Below are 20,613 nucleotides of genomic sequence, written 5' to 3'. Positions count from 1 at the left end.
TCCACAACTTTTCAATCTGCTGATCCAAAGTGGTCTGCTATCAGATTCCAAAACACGGAGGGAGACTGTTTATTTTTGCAACAGTGCAGTGTTGCCAGTGGCCTTCAGGGGCACTAAACCATGAACTCCCAGGTCTTTAGCCCCTAATAGCTAAAGGTTACATGATGCTGCTTTAAACCTGTCTTAAATTATTCTTCTTCAGCCTGGCTTGGCATTTTAGTTAAACTGATTGAGTGAAGATGCTATAATAAGCCTCGGTCAAGCCCAGTTTCTTATGTTATACATCCAGTATAAGAATGAACTCTACTTTTGTTTTCCACAGAATAAAAGAAATTATAAAGAAACAACACAATCACATTCATTTCAACACCCACTGAAGGGAGACACTATCTACATATCTAATTTATTATAGAATATAACATCAGATAAAAGATACATCTTTATTCTCAAAGCTATTAGTCAAAGTGAATAGTGAAAGCAAAAAATCACCACATTTTACCACAGTAAACAACACATAATGTTTTTTATCTTTAGTGTGTAAAACTGCACAAAATACAGTAGCTACCATTAGTAATAATATGGCACACATGAGCTAAATACTTAATAAAGCATTTAGAGATATCTGTTGAGGCCAGATGTGCTGATGATGGTGTGTACCTTGATAACGAGGGCTAGGAGCCAGAGGGGGAAGAATGAGCCAAGAGGAAGTGTAGCAAATGTTGTTAGAGGAAAACTCTTGGTATCAAAATATTTATTGCCGCCGTAAGTTATTGCATCTTTTTTAATTGTAATATATGTGTGTGTGTGTGTGTGTGTGTGTGTGTGTGTGTGTGTGTGTGTGTGTGTGTGTGTGTGTGTGTGTGTGTGCGCGCGAAGCAGACAACTTTGCCGGTTGGGTGACTGTAGTCAAAGCAAAAAGTGGTAGAAAACAGACAAACGTGTCATTGGTCCCCTTTATTAATCTAAAACACCTTAACCTGTAAAACATAAAAAAAGAACGAAAAATTACACAACTCTGACCTCAGGCCCATTAAGCTGGGGTTTGAAAAATCTGTTTCTCAACCCTCAGTTCTCGCAAGGCGCTCTTCTATCAGGCTTGTTTTCATTGGATGGACTTGCAGGGACAGTGTGTTTTATACATTTGCTCAGTTTGAGTCCTGAATCTCTACCCTTGAAGTCTCTTCATTCTCGCTGGCGTCTGACTTCTTCTCACCTGTAACAAAAAAAGAAAAAAAAAGAAAACACACATAGAAAGTTGATTATATTGGAGATCTGCTTGTTCCATATGTTCCCATCAGAACACGTTGGTTTAAGTGTGCAGGTTTTCTGGTGATACTTTTTAGATTAGGTTTAAAAATGTCCTTTTAAAAAACATTTATAGCAAGAATTTATAGCACATACATAGCACTGTGGTCCTGGGTTCAAGTACTGCCCCTGTCTTGGGTCTTTCTGCTTGGAGTTTGCATGTTCTCCCTGTGCATGCGTGGGTTCTCTCCTGGTACTTCGGCTTCCTCCCACTATCCAAAAACATGACTGTTAGGTTAATTGGTCTCTCTAAACTCTCCATAGGCGTGAGTGTGTGCGTGAATGGTTGTTTGTCCTGTTTGTCTCTGTGTTGTCCTGTGATAGACTGGTGACCTGTCCAGGGTGTACCCCGCCTCTCGCCCATTGACAGCTGGAGATAGACACCAGCACCCCTCGCGACCCCACATGGGCTGGGTGTGTTAGATCATCTAATCTCAGAAAACATGCCTTTTTTTGCCATAATAGAATAAAGTGTAATTGCACATCCACTACAGTAGGTGACAGTGTGGTGCTCTCATTGTCAGTGTGCGCGCAGGGAATATTCGCTCTATGGTGTTAGTGTAGTTTTTTTTAATTTCATCCACATTAGAGGTGGGCTGATTTTTAATTGATCCTATGCCAAGTAAATACAGGGTTAGTATCACCGACAGCGACACTGCTACTTTTTACATTTAAGCTTGAGGTATCATGAAGCTGTTGACCTTTTGGTGTTTTTGTGATTTATACGTTATTATTACAATTGAATAATAATAATAATAATAATAATCTGTTAATGGGTTTTTTTTTCTAATGCACCTCTTATAACATTATATCTTTCAATTCTTATGTAATTTTGTTTGTGTTGTGTGCACTTGCCTGTTGCTTTAATCCTATTAATTTCTCCATCGTGGGATAAATAAAGGATTATCTAATGTTATGTTATTTTAAATAACACTTTTTAAAGTGTACTGTGTTCTTTCAAGGTCTTAATTACACTTTCTGAGAGGGCTTGGTTGAGGGTCTGTCAGGGCCAGGCAATGAGCAAAGTTTTGTCTCTCCATTTCTGCAGCTCTACGTTTTCTTGCTTATGGTTTTTCATGTGCTTCTATAAATTCATTGTGTTTCCACTGAGTTTCACTGTCGTTTTACAAACCATACAGCTTGCCGTTTTTTATCTACGCCATTAAAATATAGCGAAACGGCGCATATTTCCCTCCCCTCCGTGTTTTTTCTGCTCCTGTGGTCTCTGAGTGGGCAGTTCCGCTCTTGGAGATCCGTTCTGATTGGTCCATTTTCTCCACAAGTCACAGAAACTCAGTTTTTCCTTCAAACAGAGTTAATAGCTTCATAAGTAGCCATATGCTCTCTTCAAGCGCGTAGCTTATTGGCTGAAACACATATCAAAAGCCTGCGCAGAGCTACACAAAGGTGGTATATGAGCCGTGGCTTTCCCCAACCTGACATGAAGATACCAGATTTTAAATTGAAAATATCCCGAGTCTTAAACACAAGGTTTACCATTTTAAATCTTTTGAAATGGTCATTTAAAGCATTGTGGTGTTTCTTCGTAACTTCAACAAGCATATTTTGCAATAAAACAAAAATCACTATTTTAAGAAATGGTGAAATTTAAGGTTTACACCCTTTTCTCAGTTTGTGCTCTGCTGACTTGTTCCTATTTTTGCCATGACTCATCGCAAATGTGGAGAAAAAGCATCTACTAACTATTTATGGTTTTCTTTGTGGTCTCTGATTTTATTGGTTGATTTATTAAATCAATTAAATTATGACACTCATAGTTTGCTGCCATCCTCACAAATGGGGATGGTTTTTATGGGAGGACCTGCCAGATCACTTAGCCCAGGGGCATTCCAGTAGGTTAAGTAGACCCTGGCTATACGGGCTATTTACCACTTAAATGCACACAAATTAAAGACTGCATGTTAATGTTTAATAAGTGCTCATCTTAACCAAGGGTGTCAACAAGTTTGGAGCTTGGGAATATTGTATGCTACTTTATGCTCTGATTAAATCAAATGTTAGAATTATTATCACTTTATAAACATATTATTATACCTGTTAAGTAAAAATGTGTTTAGAAACTGAAAAAACTAGTCCATGCATTTGTTACTTTTTTCTGTTAGCTGTGACACCATCCTTGCCTTCTCATGTAGCCTTATCAAAATCTTAGCATGACCTGAGCCATTTTCCCTTAGACCTGAAAAAAAAATCACTTCCATTTCCCTACTTAGCCACAGCTATTATAAAGACACGGTAATTAATTGGAAAGGAATTTGCTTGAAATTGTGACAACTGGTCAACCAGGAAACCTTATTTGGACATAGAGCAACAGCTCATGATAGATCTTTGAATTTTGTTTTGTTTGAAGAGAAACAAAGAGTAAAATGTATGTAGTCCTAAAATTTTTAAAGCAGCAAATTAAGCATTATATACTCCAATAAGCTTACATTCATTACAAGTCTCCTAATCTTAACTTTAAACTTGTACTCAAAAATAGTATATGTAGCAATTGGTATAAGACTTTTCCTAGTAAGAAGGTTCAAGTTAACCTGACTCTCACCAGATGGATTTTGTCCCCGCTGAGCTCCAAATGAATTCTCACATCCATCTGGAATCACTGCCATCAATACCACATAAAATGGATGAGCCAATCAGGATTGTCGGGCGGGATTTTTCGTAGATGTGATGAATCAGATTCAGACAACAATGGCGGCTTGCAGCGAGGAAGCAAGAGGTAACATTGAAGTTTGCTATTTCATCAGTGTTGTCCAATCTACAGAATATTAAAGACACCAGAGAATGGCTTTGAAGGCTTTTGTTAGTGGAAACGATGCTTTCGCTCTTCTCCCCACAAGGTTTGGCGTATCAGTAAAGATGATGGACAAGTGGTTTGCCCAATCATATTCAATGATTTTTGAGAAGACCCCTCCTTCTGAAATACGTCTCCAATGGAGCAATCCCAGATGAATGTGTGCAGCAGTGTGGAGCTCTCTGGAACAAAAGCCATCTAGCAAGAGTTAGGTAACCAGGTCCAGCTCTGTTTCCCTCTTACCTGAAGTTTGAGTATCTGCTCGCCGTCTCTCACTCTGCGCATCTGGGGGGCCGGGCTCATCTGGTGGCCAGCGGAGCTCACCGCTCTCCACTTCGGTCGCATCCGTTGGCTCCACCACAATGGAGGGAAGCCTCTTCGACAGCTTTGGATACCTCTCATGTGTATCTGGGAAGATCTGAGTAAAACCTATGTAAGGTTTACACCAGTCTTGTCTTATTTAGGGAGTTTAAAACATTATGAATCCAACTTCTTGTTTGAGAACATTAATACGACTAAAATCAGATTTAAAATACTCAGAGGGACATAAAAAAACCAGATATAATTATTCCACTGATTATCTTCTATTTTAAGTTGTTGCTTTACTATAAATAGGAAAAGTTCTCATTGAAAGTAATGTTTAGATTGTGAAGCTTAAACAGATAAAAAGATTTTCAAAGGATTATCTAAGGCCCGAACTGTGATTGGTTCGGGCCAATCATTTTTGGTTTGGTCACAAATGGTTGAAGCCGGAGCGGAACAAGATGGATTCTCATGTGTTTGTGAACGTTCAGATAGCACGAGAATTCATCTTGCTGGAATAGTTGATAATCCTGTTCAGAAACACTTTTTGTTATACTGGGTGAAATGGTCCTTTCATCCTGACAGTAGTCAATACATTATGTATTCAGAAAAAGAAGGTTCAAAAATTAGATGTGGGAGCTGCAAGCCTGTAAAAACTGATCAGTCGTGTCATTCAATCCGATTGGTTAGAGGTTTGTTAGTTCCTGCTCTCACTTTCCTCTATCCCTCATGTTCTGGGGGTATCATCTCATCTATTGGTTATCCCACATGCCAAACTTTGCGACACCCTCACGTAACAACAGTGTGTGCACGTTCCATGTTTGTTTTCGCCTCCTGGCTGCGCATGCGCACTTCTAGTGTTTATGTATCCGGTTAGCTTTGATGTTAGCTTCGGTGTTAGCCGTTCATTGTAGCTCCACTGCTTACGCTGTATACTTAGAACATGGCTGAGCGTCGCAAGAAGCAAACTATGTACAAGTTTGAGAGGAAGAGGAAGGCCTCAGTAGAAAGGAATAGAGTGGATTTGGGAGATTTTTTTCACATAATCCCGTTTAGGAGCAGAAAAACAGATAGAGGGTCTTACGCATGTGCAGTTATTCCAAAAGGGACTTGGGGAAACCTCTGCAAAAATCGCCAACCCTATCTTTAATAGAATAAAAATAACTCTATTGTCCCACAGTGGGGACATTTGGGCATGACAGGGGCATAACCACAGACAGGATACACCAGAATTACACACTGGATTATGTAATAATCTAAAGCGCTAAACAAAAACATAGCTCTCCAAAGAGAAGCTTTCATTTTAGATAAGCCTCCCTGTTCCTGCTGAAGAATAGCATTCCCAGAGCATTATGCTGCCACTGCCATAACACTAAAGTTATGGTGTTTTTCACCAAATGTAGCATTTAAGTACATGGACACTGCTATGCATGTAGGGAAAACAGGTATCTCGAGAAATCACTTTTTCACCTCTGAACCTCTGTGGCCTACAGTGGTACTTTCCCAAGCAGAGTTACATTACTTACTGTATTTACCGATATATGCAGTGGCATGGAATCGTTTTGTAATATACCAGCTGCTCATTTGTCTAACATAAGTAAATAATATTCATATCAGTATTGAATTCTCTGCGATATGTCATACATATTTCAGTGTTCAATATGATGTTATTGGGTTAGTACAGGTGAAATAGAAAATATTATTACCATAATTATTATTCCTTTTCAAAATATCAGTCCCTAATAAGTGAAACAGCACGAACAAATACACACACAAGGAAGGATACTGAGTCCTTATCTCCTGCTCCTCCTCCGCTAAAGTCCTCTGTCCCAGGCTCCAAAGAGTTCATAACATCAGCCATCCTAAAAGAAAAACACATTAATCATCACCAGTCAGCATTCACATTCTTTGCTTATAATTTGTTTTCATACTCAAGCTGCCTAACGTGATAGGATGAATGTTTAAGGCTTCCTTGTGGTTTTCACTCGTAGCTCATGAATTAGTTTAGGATACTTTTCCTTTTATACACTGCTATTACTCAGGAGTCATTTTTGACATCATTATTCACAAGCCTACTCAGTAATGTCTCAAGTAATAGCTGGCGTTGATTGGCCAACAACAATGGCCAATTATTGCCAACGATCCCACACACACCACAGAAGCAACAGGAGGTGGTCAATTACCGACAGTGAATTGTGGCGCAACAACAGCCAGCTGCCAGCTTGATATGCGAGAATATTAACATGTTTGCAGCCCATGTTCCCGTCTTATACTCTTTTCATAGTGTTCCGCTGCCTAAATGTGGCAAAGGAAGTTGAAACAAAGAACTACAAAAGGCAGTAGGTTTAAAAAAATAACTCCAGCTCAAGAGACAAAATAAAAGACGGCGCTTTCAAGTCCGACTTGAATCTAAATGTGAATATCAGATTTAAAGATTATTTGTTGCCTTCGGCACCCTTACTGCTGGTAGGAGCTTATAAAAAGAGCACAATCAAATTTCCTGTGGATTTCTACCATTTGAAAACAAAACCACAACTGACCTGCAGTCTAGACCTTTCACACACTAAAAATATCTCAGTTTCTGGCCGGGTGATCGACACAAATTCTATAATAAGCAAGAATGGAAAAACAGTTTGCTTTCAAAAGTACTGAAACTAGTGTTCGCAGTTTCTAAATGCTTGCTTAGCATGAAACCTCCTCCTGTCCCGGACTTAATTTAAAAGGGAGTGGACCAAAAATGAGTGACAAAGCAGTGAATGTCTAATTAAAAACAACACAAGACCTTAGCTGGATTGACAATTGAAACTCAAAATGCCATGATCCTTATGTGTTTGAGTTTTTGGGTCACTTTATGTTTCTGTTTGTCCTTTTTGTGTTCTCTAGATGCTGCTATTGTACAGTTTATACATTTGTAGATTAGGTTCTTAGTTAATTCTTTATACAGCTCTTTGATTGTTTCTGTTAGACTAATAGATTACAGGAGGTCCAGGAGGACTGAACACGCTTCTCTCTATGAGAGGAATAATGATTTTTATAAAAAAAAACAAAAAAAAAACATAAATTTTATTATCATAAGGAATATTTAAATAGAGTTTGAAATTGCAAAAAAAATAAATAAAATAGTTTTTCTACTTGGGGGGGGGGGGGCTGAAGAGGTTTAAAAACAGGTCCAACAGACAAAATAAGCCTTTATAAAGAAAGCTGGGTGTTTTTGCACTAATTAATTTAAATGATTCAACATTAAATTTTCATTTCCTTTATGACACATAGCACGAGAAAAAAGTAAAACAAATATAGACAATATTTTCTTGATCAACATGTTTTTTTTTTAATATTTGTTGAAAACAAAGATTTTTTGTCTCTGCCAAATACTCTGCTGTAACCCAAGTAATCACCTTGAGTGCAATTAACCACGACAAATCATTCAAAGGACGGAACAAGTCAACTTAACAAACCAAAAACTAAATATAGCTATTTCTTTTACTTTTGGATTGATCTACTATTCTGAAATGATTGTAAACTAAAAGCACTGATCAAAAGTGCCCACAGTTTTTCAACCTGAAGAATTTCGTTAGACACTACTTTCTGAGTCAAAACCACGATGGATCCAACTCATACCCACTGACAGCTGCAGTCCTCATGACCCCTGCCACCCTGAGCAGGGTAGTAAGTAAGGAAACACCTGGTTTTAGCATCATACTGTTCAATAAGCACAGCTCTTAAAGTGATATTAATAAAACACTTATCATCCTTCGATGAAACAGCAGACAATAACAGCACGACCTTTCATGTGACAAGTTATCAGAGACCCCACTTTGCGACAATCAGACAGGCAGTTGCTGTTGCCATGGGGACAAGCGATTGAGATTTAATGCCTTTGATTGTCTGAGTAGTGCACTTTGCTTGAACGCACGAGGCCGAGGGCTGATTTGGGGGTATTCATGTGTGCTGTTACGCTGCAATTACCACTGCCAGGATGGGGCTGAGTTGTTGTGAGACTTCTTTGTGAAACCTGGAATTGCTTCTGCCCTTCATCATCATCATCATCTCTCAGCAAGGAGACAATACAGCTTTTATTCCTCATCAGAGACTGGTATTGTTCTGCCAGGATGGAATCAGCGCGGCCACTCGGGTCACTCTCTGGTCCGCTGCTCAGTAGATCGCAAACAGCGAGGCGCGTGGAGTTCGGCACAGGATTAGAGTCCGATCATGTTTCTGTAAGGTGCTTTAAGCTCTGTGGTGATATAAAGTGATACAGGCTCAAAAATTGAAATGCTAAGGCCAAGCAAGACACAGCAAACATTTTTTTTTCTTTCTTTTATTTTTGGTTTGTGTTCACAGGAAGCCACTTCTTCTGCGCCGAAGCGCCTGAGACGTGAAATGTGAAAACACTTTTCTGTTAACCTTTTCAGTAGGGTCAAATCTTAGCAGCAAGCGTTTTAAGTGCTTACGGAATTTAAATGTAAGTAAATTAGTGCACTTCATGGATGCCACTGTTTGTATGTTTGAGCTACAATCAATCTGTACTCAAGCCTTGCAGTATTTTTGTTTTTGTTTTAAGAGGGCAAATCCATAACTAAAGCATAAGGCTGTCAGTGAAAAAATAAGATCTAACAAAAACATTAAAAGCTTGAAGCAAAACAAGCTAAGGGTTTTTTCAACCAAAGATACCATGGTTGTGTGCATCAGCTATGTTCATATTGTGGAGTTTCTACAGTGATCTGCAGAGAAACATTTGCAAAATACAAAAAAAGCTGCAGATTGTAATTATATAGATGAAAATATCTAAAAAAGAAGAGAGCACATTTCTTAAGAAACTAAACAAGTGTCACTGGTCAGAGATCGGTTTTTATAATGCTTTAATCTGTCAGTAGGTTTTACCTGATTTCGGGTTTTCTTTAGAAACACCGCTGAAATCTCTTCTTAATGTGAGTTGTTATATTTTTTATATTAAGAGCAGAGGTGACGTCACATCATGTGTGAGAGAAGGCCAACAGATGATTGCAGAGTAAACATTTTGAACTGTCCTTACCATCTTAATTTAGAAATTAGCATGATTAGTACAGTCATATTACTGATTGTAAACATTAGTCCCTGTGTGTATGGTAATCCCTAAACGCAAAATGCAAACCCTAATCTTAAATCTTAAAATTCCAAAAAACTGCTAACATTTCCAAACACAGTATGTGCCTTAACAGAGGTTAAAGCTTAAAATAATAAAACCGGAGAAATTTGCTGTGGTGCATTCAGCGTTGCTATTATTTGCAGCAGTTGATTCTGAAAAGGTTTGCTCCTTCCTAAATTTGACAAGGGTCCTTTTATTACAGAAACAAAACAACGAAAAGTCCAAAATAGCAAAGGGGGGAAATGACCAGCAATCACCAACGTCTGGCTCTCTGTAGAAGTCGCCTGAATAAACATCCGGCACTCCTCGTAGAATCTACAGTTCAATACTGAAAATGCCTAACTTTGCATCTTCTTAGTTGTGATACACACCTCCCACACACCAAAGACAGTTTTGGTTACTGCACCCTGGTAGCACATAGGTATGGTGCGGTCACTGATCAAAAAGCTAAAAATAGTTTAATTCTGTTCAACTGCAGATTTCTCGGTCCACCTGGCTGGCTCAAAAAATGCTACAACCTTTTTTCCTTGCTTAAAAGAAAGAAAAGAATGACCGTTTAGAAATATTTGAAAAAAAAACACATAGACATCACGTTGTGGAATATAAAGGAATTCTATCCATTAATCTTGTAGAGGTATAAGGCTTTAAAACTGCAGTCAGGAAGCTACAAGTGGCAGTCTGTTAAAGTGACTCCAAGCTGGCTACCAGAGCAGATGCTCCAGCTAATTAGCCACCCTATATTGGCTTGTTATCTTCCCAGAGTTGCTTCAGAATGAAAAGACTTACAGAAATGTAATCATGTCAAAAAAGGACTTACAAACTTTAAATAAATGTAGCCATTGGATATTATTATACATTGCTTTTCTAGTTTAGATAAAACTAATTTTATTCTATACCTTTTAAAAGTGTTTTTTTTTTCATGTTATTATTTTCAAGTTTTATTTCAAAGTCGAGGTTAAACTGTGTGAATTATATACTGACCCAGGGCTCTACTTAACCAAATAAACTTACAGCAAGGAATAACAATGAATGTCATGGAATTAGCTTTAAAGGTGCATAGCCACGTTATTTAACTTTTTTAAATTTATACATCAGTAGTTGCATACAACGTTTTTATGAAATATTATCACGTCCTGCTGGCGTATTGTTATTTTGGTGTTTTATGCTTTGTTTTTGCTCATTTGTTAATAAAGAAGCCTTTTGTGTTACATATTGCACATGCACAGCACGGGTTAAAAAAAAGGAAGCATCTTATGGCTATTAGCATCTCCCAGCGAAACAATGAAGAAAGGTCCAAGATCCAGTGGAAAGAAAACACAAAAAATATGATTCCCAGAGGGAAAATGCTGGAATGTCGCTGGGAGTACAGTATGAATGTTGGTTTTCAATGAAGCGAACGCTAGACCTGACGAGGCTCGGATGTGACCACAGAGTTGATTTACGTGAGTAAATGTTCTGATATGAGGCTGGTAAAATGTTTGTACATTGGTTTATTTAATTAATAACGGTTGGTCTTTGATCACACTGAGCTGACGCTTTATTGCGAGGTAATGCAGTAGGCTCGGTCCGGCATTATTTACAATTGTTTTAGAAATGAAGCAAACCGGTATTATGATAGTTCTGCGATACTGTCACTAGATGTTGCCATGTCTGTTTATATTTGTTAATCACGCCCCAGAGCGAATTATCTTTTGGTTCAAAAACACTATCAAGATGGAGGCTAGGTGTATACAACCTTAGCTGATCATGATCAAACGGTTTTTGGTCTTTTTTAATGAGCATATTATGTGGCTATATACCTTTAAAGCAAAACAAGTCACAAGAGTGGTCACATTTTGTTCTCACCTTCCTGTAAACAAAAATGGGGATAAAATGCAAGTAGAGTCATTTGTGAATTTACTGTAAATTTGGGTAATCAGATAACCATCTAATAATTGAAATTAAAATGGATTTTAAATTAGCAAGAATTTTGAAGAAGGGTAATTCTTTTTAAATGAATATGCTACTCGAGACCGGAGTCCTTTCAAGATGAAGTATTTAACAGTAACCCAGTAATTGCATGTTTCATAGCATAGACTTGCAGAACAAATGCCTTGTTGAACATGTGAAGCAGCTGTGAAGCCAAACAAATGGAGCCCAAAGGTTAATCCCGCTGTCTCCTCTGTAAATAACTGTTATTTTTCCCTTTACATAGTCATTATGGCTCACAATGTTTTGTTTAAAATGTTGTTTTATCGTCTTTAATTTTATTCTCATTCATTAATCAGCTAAATGTTTATTTTTATGTTCTGTTCATATAGAAATATACCACTAAATAAAATGTATTGATTACACATATTTGTGTAATTTATCAGTAAAACTTTTTTCACCTTAAAAACTAACCCTATAACTTTCTGAGCAAAGTTTAAATAAATGTATTTATAGAGAAGAAGAAGAAGAAGAATGATGAACTAACCAAACAGTGACGTTTGATATCTGAATTATTTCTCATTTCTCATAAAACAATTTCTCTTCAACCCGCAATGACACATTGGTCACCCGCATTTACAGCCTTAGTCACCCGCTATAACATAATAGGCCTACAAATACGGCCTTTGAAGGATGCAGCCCAAGACACACTCTATGTAAACTGTTTATAGGGCAGCCAGGAAAAACTAATCACTTTTTAAGGATCAGCCAGTGGGAATGCAGGTCCAACCCAGTGACCATGTTTGGCAGGCAAAGTGATTCTGCTGAAAAGTGTCATTATGAAATAAATAGGCCATTGTCACTTTGTATATTTATCTCTTATTTATTCAAGTAGATAATTATTCCATAGTGTTTTATTTATTTATTTAATTTTTAGCACATTACCATTCCATAAAATCTTTCTATCTTAATAAAACTAATAGTTAGACTGGCTCAGGTTATCCTAAGCTATCTCTGTAGTTCTGCTGCCATAGACTTAGGCTGCTGGAGGACATCAATATTTACTCACTCTGGTGAGTTCTCCCACTGTTCTCCAATTCTGCATTATTTGTTGTTATTTCAGCTTTTAACTTTATGTTGTCTCTGTGTTTTTTCTCTTCATAGTAGGTACACCTGGTCTGGTGTTCTGTTAGCTGTGACACCATCCAGGGGGTAGATCATCTGCCAATGCCATATAACATAGAAAGGATTCCTGGATCAATGTTTGCTTCTGTGCTTTTTCGTGTCTCTGCTCTGTCTTCTCTAACCCTCAGTTGGTTGTGGCAGATGGCCGTTCACGCTGAAACTGGTTCTGCTGGAGGTTTTCCTGTTAAAGGAGAGTTTTCCTGTCCACTGTCACTTCATGCATGCTCAGTATGAGGGATTGCTGCAAAGCCATGAACAATGCAGACGACTGGCTTGTCAAGACTCGCTGCAATCTGCTGGGTTTCCTTAGATAGGAAACGTTTTGACCAATTTGTATGATTTGATTGAATTTGACTTAAGGTGCCTTCAGATGAAGTCATGTGAATTGGTACTATATAAATAAAACTGAATTGAATTGAATTAGTGCTTTTTTCCACATTTCATTTTTATTTTAGTTTTAGCAGACGCTGACTTTAAATATATCTATATGTTACATAAGGATTAATCAATTATTTTTGCACAAAGTTAAGAGGAAACCCTTACTGACCCATGCCTAGTTAACATGTTCTGCCGCAATGTTTTGCAGCAGCTTTATTACTGCACAATAGCCAATAGGCCAACGACAGAGCTCTGGAGAAAGTGTAGTCACCAAGCTGGATACCAGATAATAAAAAATCCCTTGGTTGAGACACGACCTCAATCTGATACTTGAGATCAAAGTGGGAGATCCAAAAATATGTTGGGTAAAGAGGCCAAATCCACAAATGAACAGGGCGGAATAGGAACTAGGTAACCAACAGTCACCCGGACTGCTTTTGATAGTATTTTCATCCTTTCATTTTCCGTCGCAGCACTTAGATCAAAGCACTCCAAACACAGGTGCTAATTCTCTTCTGGCGGAGAGCAGAGCAGTGAATACATTAGCAGCAAAGCTAATGTATTCTTTATCTGTCTGTCTGCATGCACTGGATTGTGATGGCTGTGCCATGACCATGTGAAAAAAACAATTACACAATCAAATAATAACAAATATCAATTAGGAAACGTGTGATTGGATATATTTTGGCCTATGCCATAATAAGATTCTGATGGCACGAAAACATTAACTAAAATAATTAAGTTACATGGAATCATCATATTAACACAAAATTAAACAGAAGTGAATTATATGATTCAATCTCTTTTATATATTGGTTAATTTGGCAATAACAATGAATCTATAAAATTCGATCAATGTTATTTTGACTTTGATACATAAACCCATGCTGAGCAATAAAATGATGAAGACAGTCTCGAAAATGTATACAGAAGATTATGTTATGATTGTTTAGAAAAGCACCCAACTGCAGATGTTCTCACAACCACTTTTTAATTCATAAAATAGAAAAAGCTTACAGGTCGTGTGGCACAAAAACAACAGGACATACAGTATGGACAGAAAAACAGTTAAAAGTCATGGAGGAGGAGGAAAAGGAGCCTCTGGGAGTCAAACCCCATAATTCCACATCCTCCACTCCTGTAAGTATCCGCTCGGTTCCAGACTGCCTCCGTGAGTCTGTGAAGAGCAACGCCTACTACATCTGTGGCTTTACTCCGTCTAGCTCCGCTCCAAAGTTTCTTGGAGCCTGAGGAGAGCATGTGCGATCAAGCAGAATCCAAATTTATTTAAAGAGGATTACCACATTTCAAATTAAATGTTGTAATGAAAAATCTGCTTCCGTATTTGGTGCAAAAAGAGTGCTTTGCATCAAATATTTAAATTGAACAGTTAATTTTACTGTGAATATTTAAATATATATATATATATTTGTGGTTAACAGTCTCTGTTTACATTATTTCACACTGACAAACTGGAGGCTGTTGACAGTCTTTTTCCTTTTTGCTATAATTGAAATTGTGGAGCTTGACAACGGAGAGCAGGTCTGTTGATGGGACATTTGGAGTAGTCACAGAGAATGTGGAACCATTCTCATTAACATAGCAACGTAGTTGCTCCATCAGTCAGATGTGAACTTACATGAAATGAAAGGAACAAGCACGGAGAATGTGGAATTTCGGCATTAGCTGTGAGTAATGAGAGCCAGAGAACTTATACACTGAGGGGTGTGTGGAGAAAGGCATGGGTGCAGGTGAGAGCAATCAGGTGAAAATGAGGAACAGCTGAGACAGCGTGAAAGGCAGAGAAGCTGAGGGAAGGAGAACAATTAACACGAGGAGCAGAACACAAAAAATGAACATGAAACTTAAGCAGAGGAATGAAGTAATAAGGCAGCTTCTAACAAATAATAAGGAACTTTGGATATGACCAGACACAAATAAATAAGAAAATTGTGAAAAGACAATACAAATGAAAGCCCTTTCTACAAGCAGCATTACAGGGGCCAGCATTATCATGAGTATAATGCTAGATGAAAAACAGCCATTTGTTTTTTAAATAAATCTCATCAGCTACTATTAATGTTTTACTTACATTAATTTGTTCTTTAACTTTGTGTTGCAACAGACACTGTCTTAGCAGCAACTTCTAGTTTGAAACCGCATCATGATAATTAATGAAACCATTCAATATATAAAAAAGATATTGTAATGACTATTTTAGTCATTTGCCTAACTAACATAAAGCCAAATTAAAGAATAAATGGACAGTATTTTTATAGCAATTTTCTAGCCGTACCAACCATTCAAAGTGCTTAAAGTATAACCACATTTACCTAGTCGCGCTCACAAACGTGCACACATTCAGACACTCATCATAGATTGGTGGGCATCTTGCCGTTAAGTGCCTTGCCCAGTGACACACTGACATGTGACAGGGGGAAGCTGGAATCGACCCTTAAAATTGCAAAGCAACTATTGGGAGTGGCTGAGCCACAGTGACCCCCAATAAACGCCTACCACATTTCATACTATCTTTCAAATACCTTTTGAAGATATTATAACTTTTGCCATTCTGCTTTTTCTACAGTAACTGAAGTGTAAGAAAAATGATATGAGTTTGTTAGTCATATCATTATCAATATCAGTCAGGATATTCTCCAGCCTGTACTCAGCTGCTATAAAGACATGGCGAACATAGCTTGCTAGCTGTAGTTTTAAAAAGAGCTACCTTGAAAAGAGCTAGTTGGAATTTGTTTAGTGTCTTCAGACCACGACTATCAGAGATTTCTGCAACTGGAATTTTCATTGGTTGTCTTTGTAGGGACTTCAACAAAAAAAAAATATCTGAGTTCAAAATCCTACGTAACAATTATGTCAATGTTTATCTATGAATGAATAACGGTGCAAAGATGAAAGAACCAAAAACACTCCCAAACTCCTCTGTATAGCAGAGAACTGAACAAACAGTGCAACAGTAACAGTCATTCATTACACCAATCACAGGTTTGAGGCTGGAGACAGATGTTTCTGTCATATGAGAAAATGTTGAGCACAGTTTTCAACTGTGGCACATAGCCCACAGATGTTGTTTCAGAACACATTTAAACCATCGCCCACAGTCTTCTTAATCCTCCCATTTTGCTTTTCAAGAAACAGTTTGTCCTCTTTCCTCAGCCCATCAGCAGATTTAACAGTCAGGACTTTATAGACAGAGAACCTTCAGGGCTTTTCGGCAGCAGCTGAGTTCGCTACTGTTCTTTGGCCAATACAGAGCATCCAGGTAATGCTATGAAAATGACTCCTCCATTTTCTTCTCTCATGTCAGTAAGGTCTCACTTCTAATGCTTTCAGTTTTGTAGTTAAAGAGACAGTTCTTCATTTTGAAAGTAAGGTTCTGTTAAAATAATCCAATAACAAACAGATAATTCTCAGCAAATCTGCATTTAGTAAAACTTCAGATCAGTTGGTCCTGTTGCCTGAAACAGCTAGTCTGAATGGCACCCGAGGCCAAAGCGAACTGTGCCTATCTCAAGACTAATCCGAAAAATTATAAACTGGTTTATGGAAACACAATTTTATGAAACCTTTGAACCATTCACATGTTTCAATGTTTAATTACGCAGAACCCAATGGTTACTTTTAAATGGAGGTAGAAGGCGGTGAACTCCAATAATCTTCCACAGAGAAACAAGTACGTCCAGAGACTGTATGTAAAGCATGTGAAATAAAAGAAAATATGAAATGCAGTGCTATGAAACAGCAATGGATTTTCTTGTCGCACTAACGTGCATCAGATTATTAAACAAATTTTGATATCACACAAAGAAAACCTGAATGCATGAATATCAAACACAAAATGCAGTTTTCAAATGCCGATTTCTTGTATCAAGGTAAAATCCTATCCAAACCAAGCTGGCCTTAAGTGAAAAAGGGATTGCTCTCTAAAACTAATAACTGAGGGCATGCTCTGCTGGTGCAGGGGTAGTGAGCACGACCCATATATGGACCCTTTAGTCCTCGACGCGGCTGACCTGTGTTTGATTCCAGCCTGAGGTCCTTTGCCGCATGTCTTCTCCCCTCTCTCAAACCCCCTTTTCTGTCAGCCTACTGTGTGAAAAAACGAGCCACTAGCGCCGTAAAAAGAGTAATAAACACACAAAAAGAACTTCTTGTGCCAGTCTTGACCACAACTGTGGAGAAATGTTGCCCCGCTCTTATTTCCACAACTGCTTTAATTAAGTCACACTGAATGACTTTGGCCATCATTTTTTCTTTTTTTTCTTTTTTTACTTAGTCATCCAGATGCTGACTTGCTCGTGACCTTGAAGCATTGTCCTGCTGCAGAGCCCACATGTATTTGAGCATGAACAGATAGCTGGATATTTTTGGACTTTAATATTTGAGAGCAGAATTCATGGTTCTATCAGTTAAGGCATTTTGTGCAGGTCCTGAACAGCAAAGCAGTCCCAGACCATAACATTACCACCACCGTGTTTGTCTGTCAATATAATGTTTTTAATCTGAAACCCTGTGCAAGTTTGAAGCCAGATGTGTCGGGACACAGACCTTTCAAAAAGTACTTAACAGTACATTAAGATACGTTTTTGCCAAATGATGGATACGTTTTTGTGTTCTTTCTTTCCTCAATATTGGTCTTTGCCTTGGAATTTTCCCATAAATCTCAATTTCTGTGTCTCTTTTTAATTGATGAATTAAATGAAATGAAATAATTTCATCTATTTGTTTGTTTGAATAGGGACAAGTGTCCCATAATAACAGATACTAGAAGCTTTAACATTTTTAGTCTGGTTTACTATATCTGACCCCACTACAGCTTTTGATTATATAAAAACACTGACCTTAACTGAGGAACGTGGGGTGCTGGTGCTTTAGTAGCTGTTCTGTGTTCTGTTGTTTCCTCCTGGATAAGTTGTAAAGTCATTGCAATGCTGGATTCATTTTGGTAGGCCTGTCACTCGGGAGAAGGTTTGCTTGTTTTTTATTTTCACTAGCTGTGGTTCACTAACGTCCAAAGTCTTCAAAATTGCTTTGCAGCCCTTTTCAGACAGACACATGTCAATGCCGATCTTTCTCATCTGCTCTAGAATATATTAGATCAGGGGATTATCTGTCGCTTCATAAGATCAATGAGTCTACGTCAAGCTGTCAAAAGGCTCAATTTAAGTGATTTCTCTATGTGATGGTTCTCAACTTTCCAGAAAATACTTTTAGTCACAGTTAATTTAGGCTCTAGCATGGAGAGCATTCTTCTTTTACATAGAGCCGGGTAGGTTTGCATCGCTTTTTCTTCCCTTAATAAACAAATCCTTAGCTGAAAACTACATTTTGTCTGGCATCTGAAACATGTAACTGTGACTAAAAGGCACATGCACAGGGAACACATTCTCTTACACATTCACCTAAACCACGAAAGATTTTGTTTTTTAACCACTTCATGTTTGAATAAGTTACTCTGACTGTTGAGTTAACAATAAGTGTTTTACAAAATAAACACATCACTGGTGACACACTACCTCCTATTTCCATTTCCTTACATTAATCACAGTCTCCTGACCAATGCTAACAAGACAATGTTTTAAAGATCTATGAAATAGTGATTGCATAAATCACTTTATTATCTTTGATTTTGGAACCCTTTTAAAACAGTAGAAATCTCCTTCGGTCTTGGCCCCTCTTGGACTAGCTCTCTAAGCCCAAATAATACGGATTTGTCCTAAACGAAGACGCCAGCGGAGTTAGAATGGAATGGAATGGATACGATGAGGCAATTTATTGATGTTCAAAAATATACACCATGTAGCGCACATTAGAATGACAATACAACACATCCAGTCATCCATTCATCCACTGTCTCCTCATCCTTCCAGGTTCGCAGGTGGGGATGGGGGTGGGGGGTGCTGCCCATACCCAGGGCGATTGGTGGGGTACACCCTCAATACGTCTCCAGTCCCTCTAAGGGCAGCGTCACAGAGACATACAAGACAAATAACGACACACACTCATATTTGATGGCAAAATAAGGAGGCCTAGTAACCTAAAAATTATGTTTTTAAATATATATATATAAATACAAAAAAACAAAAAACAAAAAAAACACATCCTTCTATCCATAGTCTATACCTGCTTATTTGTGCAGGGTCACATGGGGGGCTGGTGCTTATCACCAGTGATCAGTGGGTGAGACGAGGGTACACCCTGTACATGTCACCAGTCCTTTACAAAGCAGCACAGAGAGACACAGGACAAACAAGCATTCACACACAATCCCACCTAAGGGCAATTTAGTGAGACCGATTAAAAGTCGGGGTTTTGGACTGTGGGATGAAGCTGAAGTTTCCGGAGAGAACCGGCGAGAACATGCAAACTCCGTGCAGAAAGACCCCCTGTTTGGATTGGAACCCAGGACCTTCTTGCTGAAAGGCAGGAGTCCTACCAACTGCACGTGCCAAAAAAAGTATAAATAGCTAAAAAATATACCACTAACTACATTTACACTGTCAGCAAAGGTATAAACATTTCATCAACTGTAGGTCATAAGTTAACTGCATGTAACCTTTCAGCAGAACCTAATTTAAAAAAATTCTGAACTGTCCCTTTAAATCAGCGCTTTGAACAGAAACAGCTTCTCAAATGTCATTTTTCCACATAAATCCTTTGAGATTTGGGGCATAAAATTTCCCTGTGCCCAAACATAAGACTGCCTTTGAAATGCCTCACCGCCGTCCCGCTGTTGAAGTTCAGTATGATTTCTCCTTTTTGTTGCCCCACTTCACAGGTCCCTTGATATTTCAGTGGCACAGAAGCTCATTTTTTCTGCAAAGCATGTGCCTAACTTGGGAAATGTTACATAAATGTCTAGACTGGGGTTTTTAGCACAAGTTTGAACAAACTCCACACACAACAGGTAGGCAGCAGATGCTGTTGATTAAAAAAAACTATATATGAGCCTCTCTACATGGCAGAAAAACTCAACATAAATCTCAAAGCCCTCTTATAGTTTTTCACATCTGGGCTTTTTTCTTGTTTTTATTTAAAATATATATTAAATAAGCTTGAAGAGTAGGATAATAGTCAAAAAGAAATTAGGAAATCTACGAACGGGTGTTTGGTTTGATGGGAGAAGAAAAACTCCTACCTGTCTGCGGGCTGCTCCAGAGTCTCAGAGCAGAAAGGTCTGCCTCCTCCGCTGCTTCATCACACTGATCCTGCTGCCGATGATGCTTCAGCTGCTGCTGCTGCTGCTGCTGACGACGATGATGATGATGATGATGATGATGGTGATGATGATGATGATGATGGTGATGATGATGATGGTGATGTGGGCGACAGGAGCGAACTCTGTGAAGTTACCGCTCGTGCGAGTGTGTGCGCAGCGGAGCGTGACTGATGCTGCTTTCACTGACCACGGAAAAGTGGGGATTTTCGCTTTTCCGCGTGTGAGATGACAAGCTGTTCAGCATTGAGGACCAGAAGTGTCACAAATCAGAAAATAGATAGGCAATGAAATATAGTATGTCGGTATATGTGAAAATAAATAAAAATGACTTCACCTGGTTTGAAAGGTCTCCACTGACATGCA

The 20,613-nt window shown here is 38.3% G+C and overlaps 1 protein-coding gene across 1 annotated transcript; it reads right to left on the bottom strand.

The window, feature by feature from the left end:
• Nucleotides 1-365: 365 nt before the first annotated feature.
• lbhd2 (LBH domain containing 2) lies at nucleotides 366-20,277 on the bottom strand. The gene is made up of 4 exons (XM_036151043.1): nucleotides 20,170-20,277; nucleotides 6,204-6,279; nucleotides 4,358-4,532; nucleotides 366-1,213 (listed from the first exon to the last, which is right to left on the bottom strand). The coding sequence occupies exons 2-4, from the start codon at nucleotides 6,276-6,278 to the stop codon at nucleotides 1,146-1,148; spliced, it is 318 nt and encodes a 105-aa protein (XP_036006936.1). The 5' UTR covers nucleotide 6,279; nucleotides 20,170-20,277; the 3' UTR covers nucleotides 366-1,145.
• Between the last annotated feature and the right edge of the window lie 336 nt (nucleotides 20,278-20,613).

Source organism: Fundulus heteroclitus, chromosome 19 (assembly GCF_011125445.2).
Source record: "Fundulus heteroclitus isolate FHET01 chromosome 19, MU-UCD_Fhet_4.1, whole genome shotgun sequence".
Lineage (NCBI taxonomy): Eukaryota > Metazoa > Chordata > Actinopteri > Cyprinodontiformes > Fundulidae > Fundulus > Fundulus heteroclitus.
Note: the sequence above shows the minus strand (reverse complement) of the source record. Positions and strands in the feature narration are given on the sequence as shown.

Coding starts and splice junctions, on each gene's coding strand:
- lbhd2 (XM_036151043.1), bottom strand. CDS start 6,278: ATGGCTGATGTTATGAACTCTTTGGAGCCTGGGACAGAGGACTTTAGC. Junction 4,533..6,203: donor GAGCAGGAGATAAGGACTCA/GTATCCTTCCTT, acceptor GGTTTTACTCAG/ATCTTCCCAGATACACATGA. Junction 1,214..4,357: donor AGCAGATACTCAAACTTCAG/GTAAGAGGGAAA, acceptor TTTTTGTTACAG/GTGAGAAGAAGTCAGACGCC.